This window comes from Gymnoscopelus braueri, assembly GCF_963280865.1.
Source record: "Gymnoscopelus braueri genome assembly, chromosome: 1".
Lineage (NCBI taxonomy): Eukaryota > Metazoa > Chordata > Actinopteri > Myctophiformes > Myctophidae > Gymnoscopelus > Gymnoscopelus braueri.
In genome coordinates this window covers 55,889,455-55,900,611 of record NC_137603.1, presented here as the reverse complement: position 1 = coordinate 55,900,611, position 11,157 = coordinate 55,889,455, and the positions used below count along the sequence as shown (strand labels likewise).

The 11,157-nt window shown below is 43.4% G+C and overlaps 1 protein-coding gene across 1 annotated transcript in view; it reads right to left on the bottom strand.

Moving 5' to 3' along the window:
* Positions 1-548: 548 nt before the first annotated feature.
* Positions 549-11,157, bottom strand: part of LOC308091878 (collagen and calcium-binding EGF domain-containing protein 1-like) — a 78,250-nt gene continuing 67,641 nt past the window's right edge. Inside the window, exons 4-11 of the mRNA XM_080437622.1 lie at positions 8,529-8,663; positions 7,379-7,519; positions 5,283-5,416; positions 4,745-4,859; positions 3,877-4,016; positions 2,537-2,572; positions 2,080-2,115; positions 549-1,721 (exon numbers count right to left, since the gene is read on the bottom strand). Of these exons, the coding sequence (XP_080293748.1) occupies positions 1,533-1,721; positions 2,080-2,115; positions 2,537-2,572; positions 3,877-4,016; positions 4,745-4,859; positions 5,283-5,416; positions 7,379-7,519; positions 8,529-8,663 (926 nt within the window). The 3' untranslated portion in view covers positions 549-1,532. The remainder of the gene's footprint in view (positions 1,722-2,079; positions 2,116-2,536; positions 2,573-3,876; positions 4,017-4,744; positions 4,860-5,282; positions 5,417-7,378; positions 7,520-8,528; positions 8,664-11,157) is intronic.

The window sequence follows — 11,157 nt, the reverse complement described above, 5'->3', positions numbered from 1 at the left end:
ATGATTAGATCTTACTGCTATACCAGACCCCTTCACTAGATTGCCCGGCTCACAATGAGTTCAGAACTCACTTTGTTGATAGGTGTCCCCAGGCATGCAATGCTCATTTGGTATGTTCTTGCACTCTATTTCAATGATGTGACGCGCACGTCGCTTAACACCTACACTGCAAGTCACACAATGGACAATTGATATGCATCTAGGCTTATTCCTATGTTAATTCGCTAGGTGTGAGTCGGGAGCCTTTGAAAACTTTGTTGAGGTGCGAATTTAAAGTAGTTTTAAATCTATGCGTGTGCCTGCGTGTGCTCCTGGTCAAATAGGTTCCGGCACGGCATGCAAGGCCGTCCAGTGAGCATTGCACCCCTGGGTGTCCCCCAGGAATCTATACCCATTCCCCTTTTCCCTGTGCACCAATTTACAATTTAGGTATTTAGAAGAAGCTCTTATTGAGAGTGACACCAAATGTCTTTGCCGAAAATAGCCGATCTACAAGCTCACAGTGTGTCGTGTTGCGACTGATATGAAAGAAAAGAAGAAAAGCTCTCTTACTCTTAAATTGCATTTATGCCAGAAGCACTGTGGGAATATCCCAGCATAAATCTGAACAGAAACGTCACATTAAAGTCTTCTTCTTGTCATGTCCACTCACATTGAAGTGACACAAGTTTGCAAACACAGATTTAAACAGATTTATCCAACATAAAATATAAACTTTTTTAAAGCGTAATTATTCAGAACAGATGAAAAATAATGCTGTCGCTGGCTGTCTGTTCAGCCACTCATGTTGTGAAACTGCCCAGAAGGAGTTTCAAATAACCAAATGAAACTCACGCTAATAAGGAATACGACACGGTATTTAAGAATGGATGATTGAAAATGCCTCAGAGTTGGCATGGCTCAAGGTGCTCAGGCTTTGGGGTTGTATAGACAGGTGCGGTGGGAAGCCTGGAGCCCACGGGTCCCCTTGTTCTTTTGTCTGTTCCAGGGGGGCCCTGGAGGCAGATTGTCAGCCGCTAGCAGCAGAGCTTTCATGGACAGACGCAGGAACAGGAAGAGATGTAGACGATAAAGACATCCGTTTGAAGTGGTTGAGCACACAGAGACACGCGCGTGTGATGCGCTGCATCATCCCCCACACACACCCCCACCATCCCACGTCCCTGCACGCACATCCCTCATCCAGACCCATGGGCACATCAGGAAACGAGGTGGCGGGACCAGCGCTCGCTCGTATAGTAGTTGAGAATCTGTGCCTCTTGGTCTAATTCCCTGCCCTCTTCCTCTCACTTTCTCTCTTTCCTCTCTTTGTTTATCCTGACAATGGCAGCCTAGAGAGAGTTCAACAGGGTCTCCTCCTTGTCACACCCCCCCCTCGTTCCAGTCAGAATGAAATTTTGGCATTTTTGAGGCAAACTGGTCACTGAGGACAAAAAGAGTGTTGTCTTTGCTCTGAACATGTGGATTAATTCTGTCTGGATCGAGTGACAGCCGCCCACAGTTTGATTGACATTTGAGGGGGATAGTGAGGGTCAGGTATTGAGCTCGACGTCCCCTTGTCCAGACCCCCAGTCCCCAAAGTCCGTCTCCCCGCTGGAGTAGGGCGGGTTATCCAGCGAGATGCCCCGCCTCTCCCCAAACACCTTCTCCTGCAGCTCGATGATGTCGTTACGGATGTCGGCCATCATGAGCAAGAGGAAGTCAAAGGAGCCGGGCGGTCCCTGGGGAGAGATGGGAAATGGAGTCATTATTAAGAAAGATCGCAGGGCGTGTCTGCCTCATTGTGCCAGACAATCAGCAAACCGTGTTTCCTTTAGGGCAGCATGCGTTTATTTAAAGCTGCATTCTATTGTTGGACCATGTCAGGGGACCAGCTTCTGGTGAATCCAGGTGAAAGTATTTTAGACTGCATTCCTATTGTTGGACCTTGTCAGGGCCCAACAAGGTGAATCCAAGGGAAATGTATTATGTTTTTTTTTTTTAAACAAGGAGAGAAGAAGTGGTCGTCCGTCAGTCAGTCAGTCAGTCAGTCAGTCAGTCAGTCAGTCAGTCAGTCAGTCCAGACAATAACAGACTTACAGGATCACCTCTGGGACCAGGCGCTCCTCTGTCACCCTGTAAATAAAACATTGTCCAGTTAGTGACATTTATCACAAATATCACTTTTAAATGAATGAACACAAACCGCTAGATATTGGAATCAAAACAGAACTTTCTGACCTTCAAACCACAAAAGAAAACAGTTGATAGGCTAAGAAGATCCCTTCTATCGTTTCTCATTATTATTTTAGAATGTTTTATAATTATGTACTAAAGAAAACCTGACCATAGGTTAATTTAATTATTAATAATTTAATTAAGTTAAACGTTACTTGAATTACGTACACGCGTGCACGCACGCAAGCATACACACTCACACGCACATGCACATGCACACACACACACACACACACACACACACACACACACACACACACACACACACACACACACACACACACACACAGTAACTGAAAATATGAACTGTAATAATGACCTTCAGTCCGTCTCTTCCTGTTGACCCTTGTGGACCCTGAACAAACGACAGCAGTTTCATTAAGAATGCCATTTAGTTCATGAAAAAACCCTGAGGACATGATAGGTCAGTTCCATTTTAAATAACACAGTAGAGAGCAACAGCTCAACAATACGTAAATAACATGCAACACAGGACAATTTGTGTTTTATATACATAAACGGGTTGAGACACCATTAGGCTCTAAGCACAGCAGCCATATTGGAAATAAATTGGGCCTCTTCCTTACTTCATTCACAGGTGTTACCAATTATGGCAATTAATTAAGGTTGCATTCCGTTCTAGTCAAACAGAGTCAGGTAGCTGATATTGTGCAACTGCATGTTGGCTCACTGGAAACACTCACCAGTGGGTCTCAAAGTGTGGTCCAGGTACCCTCATGGCTATGAGGTTATCGAGGTCCTTGAAATTAAAACGTTTGAGAACCACTGTGCTACGCTAATTAATTCTTAATTAGTATAAGTGGTAAGACCTGTGAAGTAAGGAAGAGGCCCAATTTCTTTCCAATATGGCTGCTGTGCATATAGCCATATCCCTCTCAGTTCAAGCTCTTAGCCAGACTAAAGCACATTTAAGGAGTGGGTAGTGGTTTAGAAGAAATAGGCTCAAAGAAATAGGCTCAAAGCTGTGACCTCAAATGACACTGTTGTATGACCACTGTTACTCATTTAAACATATATTGGTCCCACTGGGGTTTGAACCATAGACTGTATAAAAATAATGGACAGCGTTACGCTCCTAGACTCTAAAGACCATACATGAAGCCAATTGTTCAGCAATTTCAAATCCGCCATCTTTCAATATCGCGTCATATCGCGTCATGTCCTGCAGAATGACACCAGACCATTATTGGTTGGGTAGCTTGTCAATCAAGAGCGGGGGCGGGGAATTAATGCTATTGGTTGTGTAGCTTGTCAATCAAATCATCCCGCCCCTCCTAGAGCATAACCTACTTTATCGTCAATTTAAAAATAAATGGGACCATAGTTTACCAAAACGCATATCATGATGATTGAAAGGAGACTGTAAACTAGCGACTGGAAGCATATAGTATTTATGACAATTTTTATTAAGGTAAGAAAATCTAGTCTAAAGTTTGTCAAAAACCCATCCGCTTGCGTTAAGATAAATTCTTTCTGACACCATCAGGGGTAAAACAGCGAAACTACAGCCCATTCATATGAACTGTATCTTCCGTATTAGCCTCAATGTAAAACTTTCAAGCTGGGCCCTTGGTTTGAACCCAGGACCTTTTGTGTGTGTGTGAGAAGAACCACAACAACACCACTATAGCTTCTCACCACTGGTCCCCTGCGGCCCCTCTTGATGTGTGTCAGGTCTGGCTCAGGGCCCATTGGTCCCATATTTCCCCTCGGCCCCTGAGGACCTGGCAGACCACTCTCTCCTGGCTCCCCCCTATCGCCAGGTTCACCTGGGTGACCTGGAGGAGACAGGGATGGATGGATGGATAGATGGATGGATGGATGGATGGATGGGTCGGTCGGTGGGTGGATGGGTGGGTGAGGTAGGTATCTGATTATGTTTGTTTTTTATGACAGTATTTCTTTGCACTATTTATTTATTCTTTTATGAATTTTGCTGTCTTTTAACTAGGAGAAACATAATTTCGTTTTTCTTCTGAAGCTGCATGCATGGAAAACAAATGACAAATAAAGCAAGCTTGAATCTTGAGGTAGGAAGATAGATCATTTAGATAGATGTGTTCAAAATGTTACTTGAGTAAAAGTACAAAAGTATTGGCATCAAAATATACTTAGAGTACCAAAAGTAAAAGTATTAAAATGTTCGAAAATAGCAGATCTACAAGCTCACAACACATCGCAATGCGACACGTTGTGAGCTTGTAGATCGGCTATTTTCAAATAGCCTATGTATAAAATAGGGCTGAAGTGGTTAATTTATGTTTTATAATATAATGATTTATATCCGCAAAGTAACTAGTAACTAAAGTTGTCAAATAATTGTAGTGGAGTAAAAGTACAATATTTTCCTCAGAGATGTAGTGGAGTAGAAGTAAAAGTACTGAAAATTGGCAATACTCCACTAAAGTAAAAATACCTCAAAATTGTACTTAAGTACAGTACTTGAGTAAATGTACTTAGTTACTTTACACCAATGCTGAGTGCCCCCTTTAAATACAGACATTACCTGGTACCCCTGGGGCTCCGGGGGGGCCAGCTGGAGCAGAGAGTAAGGGGCTGTCGGGACCTTTCCCTGATCGCCCTTGTGATGGTTTATCACTGCTGTTGGCCAGCCCAGGAATCTATGAGCACAATCATAGACATAATATACCAACCATTACAAAGCAACGGCATAGTAATACTGTATATAACGTCTCTGTCGGGATGGAATCCTCATTATGTCCAAGACTGTTACTTTTCAGGATTCAAATAAAAAAATAGCAAAAGTAGCAGATCTACAAGCTCAAAACGCGTCGCTTCGCGCCGCGTTTCCAGCTTGTGGATCTGCTACTTTTGATGCTTTTGTGTGACGCTGTAGAATGATCAAGTTGGGCTTTAATTTACGAAAAAAAATTAAAAAAAGTTATATGGAGATAAGAGGTTTCTGCCCGACAGCAACGATATACAGTATATATACACACACACACACACACACACACTGAGGTGAAATCACGACCCTAGGTAGTCAAGTCCTGGACTCAAGTACTACAAGGCTGGCAGTGTACCTGGTTAGGAGTGTGTGTGCTTCCCAGTCTCAGTTTGAGCTGCAGCAGGCTGTTCTTCATGTCCACAAAGTCCTGACAGGTGAAGGAACAGGAACCGCCGCTCATCAGCGGGTCGGACTTCCCCGATGTACTCACTGCGAGACAAAACAAAAACACTCTCTAAAACAGGCTACAAACTGGCTTGCGACTGAGCGACTCTACTGTCCACACCCTATACGTCCTCTATATCTGCACGCATAGTTTAGGCCAAGGACCCCTTAGCTGAGAGAGAGATGAAGCAGGGACACCCCCCCCCCCCCCACTACATATTGGATTCATGTTAAACGTGTGTTTTCAGACATTTAACGACTTAAACCCTCAATACTCTGTAAACTTGACTTTTGGAACGGTACTTGGTCTGCTCTTTTTTCCCTGTACAACAAACCTCTTTGCCGAAAATAGTTGTTGTTATAGCTCACAACGAGTCGCAGATGCATTGTGAGCTTGTAGATCTGCTATTTTTGGCTAATGTGCCCCCCCCCCCCAGAATAGGGATGCGAGTGTTCAAGTGGTTAATGTTGAACAACAATAGAAAAATAAAGTCCCTATCACACAAAAATTTGGCGGCCCCCCTTCAGTATCTCTGAGGACCCCCTAGGGGTCCCGGACCCCCTGTTGAAGACCCCTGTAATAGATACACAGAATGATGCGGACTTGAACAGTCCCATGGCGCTGTACACCACTCCAGGTTGTCGAGACTCGACCTACAGTAGACTATCCTCCCACCTGGTCCCCCAAGAGGACCAGGTGGATGATTGCCCTCATTCATGTTTGGCATGTTGCTTGAAAATCTGTTATTTTCAGCAAGCCACAATATACACCAACGCCTAATAGGGGTGAAAGGATAGCGAGATTGCAAGGGCTCTCGGTTCTACAGACCGTGATGTTTAACCACATGAACTCTAGGCCTAAAAGTCTTTATTCTGAGGCGAAAATTCAGTTATAGGACAACTATATAGTTGTAGGACAATTTTCGGTAAGGATATAAGGTGTAGAGAGAATAAGAGAATAAAAAGAGGGGGTCTATAGTATAGACCCCTGGGGGACTCCAGTCAATGAAGTGAACAATTAAAGTTACAAATTCGGTTTAGTTGTTTAAATTCTTACCCTTTACCTTTTATTTATTTTATTTTTTACCAGGTATTGCACTTTTTCCATTTTCCTTTTGAATTATGTGATACACACACACACACACACACACACACACACACACACACACACACACACACACACACACACACACACACACACACACACACACACACACACACACACACACACACACACACATACACACACACAAAAGCACATTGGCACTCCATGTATTAATTGATTCCGTGTCATATCATGTAGGTTATAAACGCCACCAACCCTCTGAAAAATCTTGAAAGGAACTGAAAGAAAATGTGTTGCCTGTATATGCACCCGGAGGTGCTGGTCATCTTCATACATTAAATGACACAGATTATACTATGGATCATAATACTGTCCCAGATGCACCGTTATACATCCGGTGGAAAGTTTGTTATTGAGCGGACGTCATGATGATTTGGTCAATAGACACATAAGGCGCAACTATGCAGATACCTTCTATACATTGTGCAACATCGGTTTGAGAAATCTTTCCAGGAATAACTACAGTTCCAAGTGCCTACACTCTTTTCTATTTTTGTATTTTTATTCCCCCTATCTGTCCTTGTTTATGGCTCCGACAGCCACAGGGAAGAAAGGACAACATGTTGACTGTATTATGTAATGCAGTGATTCTCAAAGGTTTACATTTCACGGACCCCCTCCACAAAACTCTGAGAGTGTACAAATGTACAAATGATTTGCACTCTCTCAGAGTTACAGACCTGTAAAGATCTATTTGGTTAACTATCAATCATTTAGCTGGGGACCCCCTGGAAGCCCCTCAATGACCTCTGGTTTGAGAACCAGTGATGTAATGGAAGCTCTGTTATGTCATACACACACAACAGAGCTGTATGTTGTGTGTGAAGTGTGTACGATGGCATATTTGTTTTAAAAAAAAAACGATTCTGCTGTAAACTTACAGTTGTGTCTGAGGATGCAGGAGCGTTGGTCCGGGGCCAGGATGTAGCCACTGTGACAGCGACACTGGAAGCTGCCAATGGTGTTCACACACTCGTGGTCACACACACTGCTGCTGGACTGCTGCTCACACTCATCGATGTCTGTCCGTTTACAAGAGAAACAGAGAGATTGATTTGATTGATTGAATACTTTATTTGTCAGAAATATAAACAGCATAAGGTACATGACATTAAGGCTAAAAGGATAACACAAAAAAGTCCTGGGGACTTGTTTCCATTGTGGTCCTATGTATTCATTTAATCACTGTGTCACTCACTCACACAATGGATCATTCCCTATTCTAATGATAGCCACTGGCTATGGACTCCAAAAAACATATCGTTGCTGTCGGGCAGAAACCTCTTATCTCCATATTTTAAATTCTTGTGTTTTATGTTTTTTATACCTTACTTGATCATACTACAGCGTCACACAAAAGCATCAAAAGCAGCAGATCCACAAGCTTGAAATGCAGTGCGAATTAAGCCACGCGTTTTGATCTTGACTATCTGCTGCTTTTGCTAGTTTTAAATTTGAATCCTGAAAAGTAACAGTTTTGGACATATGAGGTTTCCACCCGAAAGAGGCGATATGCAGCTCATATATCATCAATAAAAAAAGTTTCCAGAATTATGGAGTCTGATGGAAAATGACGTGGACTCAAAATGTACTTTATGCTATTAAGTCTCAACTCTTATCAAAGTTGCATGACCGTGTGAAAATGCTGTAGGACCCGGAATTTGGGTCGAGACCCACTAGTTGGGAAACAGCGGCAAAAACACACAAAGGATAAAGATAATAAACGATGGAAATGGATAGCAGAGAAAAACAAATTGTGCAGATTAGATAAAGCTTGTAAAACATCTCATATCACACACACACACACGCATGCACGCTCCCGCGCACGCACGCACGCACGCGCACACACACGCACACACGCACACGCACACACACACACACACACACACACACACACACACACACACACACACACACACACACACAGTGTACAGATGAGTCTACTGATACAGTAGTGGCCACACTGTATCGGCAGACTAATCTACTGGTACAGTATGGCCGGGACGGGAAACAAGCAGGAAGTGGACTGACCCAGACAGTAAGGAGACTTATGGCCGCGGTGTCTCTCCCGGTCAAAGCGGTAACCTGGGTAGCAGGTGCACACGACCCTCCCAAAGTTGTCCGTACACTGCTGCTCACAGGGCGAGCCAGCACACACATCTACACCTACAGAGAGAGAGAGAGAGAGAGAGAGAGAGAGAGATAATAATAACTTTATAAAATATAATAACTTTATTTATATTGCACTTTTTAACCCATTAAGACCTGAAGCTGATTCTAGAAATGTCTTCTAAATCCCAACAGTTTTCTGAAAAACGTATGTTTCTAGTCAGTGGTGCTCAAACTTTTTCATGTCAAGGACCCTCAAAATGATATGTATTTGACCGCGGACCCCCATCTCAAAATATTTTGTTCCAGGGACCCCCCAGAAGCAAAGATTTGAGTTAAAATGTTTGCTTTAAAAGAACATATATTCAAAGATTTGCACACATGTTCATAGCGCGGCACTCAGTGCCTCGCTATGAGCTTGTATATCTGCTATTTTTTAATAGCCAAAGTGTAAAATAATGCGTTAAAACAAGTTACAAAGTGCTGCACAAAAAACTGGGACAATTGGAGGAGGATGCTAAAAGAAAAGTCAAAATAAATAAGCTAATGCAATTTGAATTGAACTATGGATAACCACAGAAGGATGATGCACCAAAAGACAGTATTATTTACATGAATGCTTTTTTGAAACATATGTTTTTTGAAGTGATTTAAAATAGTGTCAGGCAGCTCGTGGAATAGCCTCGGGTTAGGGTGTTCCAAAGTGTAGGAGCTTGGACAGTGAGAGTGAGTGAGTGAGTGAGTGAGTGAGTGAGTGAGTGAGTGAGTTAGTTAATGAGTGAGTGAGTTAATGAGTGAGTGAGTGAGGCCAGCACATTATGAAGGTGAGTATTTGAATATTCTGTGTAGATTTGCAGTAACAGACTACACACTCATGCAAGTAATGGCTCCCTCTAGTGGACATTGTGGTCCACTGTCTAACTTTTCCACAGACTGAAAACTGAAGAATGAAACCACTTCAGTGATAGATAGAGATAGAGATAGAGATAGAGAGAGAGAGAAACTACTAATTACTAGACATGATAATTTAAAGAATAGACTGAGATGTAACAGATTGCATATTGAACTAGAGAGAACTCCACCAAGGCAGCCCAAATGTGTTTTGAAATCACCCAATAATCTTCACAATTTTAGACATCTCATTCCTTTACAAAAAACACTTTCACACCTTCAACTCTCTCTGGGATCTTGCTCAGTGAGGTCTTTCTAATCTTTATAGCACACACAAAAATGCAGACAAATGGATGGAAATGGTTTCCAGTCTTTCCAAATTAATCAATAACAACAAAAAACTATATTGTGTCACCTGCTTTGATAGATGTGATACCACTGCTACCATCTGGTGTACACCCGGTGGTAGAAGAAGTACTCACATGTTGTACTTAAGTAAAAGTAGCAATACCACAATGTGGAAATACTCTGAAGAGTAGTACTGAAGTACTCATTTTGCAGAATGTCCCAATTTCACAAGTTTCCAAATGCATAAAAACGATTTCAGAATAGCAGATCTACAAGCTCACGTGTCACAAAGCGACACGTTGTGAGCTTGTAGATCTGCTAAATCCAAATACCCCAAGTGTATATATAGGGCTGAAGTGGTTAATGCATGTTATAAGTAACTACTAGTAACTAATGTTTTCAAATAATTATAGCAGAGTAAAAAGTACAATATTTGCCTCTGAGATGTAGTGGAGCAGTAGTAAAAGTACTGAAAATTGGAAATACTCCAGTAAAGTAAAAATACTTCAAAATTGTACTTAAGTACAGCACTTGAGTACATGTACTTAGTTACTTTACACCACTGGGTACCACCTGGTGTACACTACTCCAACCGTCAAAGGTTACACACCCCATCGACATATAGTGCTAATAGTCTTATTATGATAGCATAATATGGTAGTGATGATATATTATATTAGGGAAGTAATAAACCGTGTTATTATAGCATAGCTTTGTAAGGATGTGAATACCTCGTAGCTGCGGACGATGACCACCGCCTCTGCCTGTCCTGCTTGGGGACTAACCACGCCTGGCTCGCCCGTAACCGAGACGGAGACGAACTTGGGTGCGACCCCTGCAGGAGCTTCTCTGAGGCCCAGTTGGAGCGACGCCTGGCCAGGGCCGCCTCGCTAGCTGCCTCAGGTAACGGCTGTGTTAGCCCCGAGGCGCCGCCCGCCAAAGCACCAAGGGCGCCGGCGGCTAGCACTAGCCTGGGGGCCATGGGCCCTCCTCTCTACTCGGCCCCACGTTCCAGTGGAGCCATCAGCAAGGTCCAGGATGAGGAGGCCTTAAGGACCACCTCCTCAACCCCGGACCCAGACACCGCTGCGGAGGCCGTCGGGCCGTCTCAAGACAGCGACTTCCTTATCTTCTCCCCCACCACCTCCATCACCGCCTGGGGAGACACTGCCAATCCGGACTTCGGCAGTGACTACGACGGCGCCGAGGAGGACGACGAAGGCCTCGTTGCGGTGGCGGACGAGGATGGGGACGTAGGCCTCACATCCTACCAGCAGTCACAGGAGGTGACGATGATCAGCCCGGTTCCTCC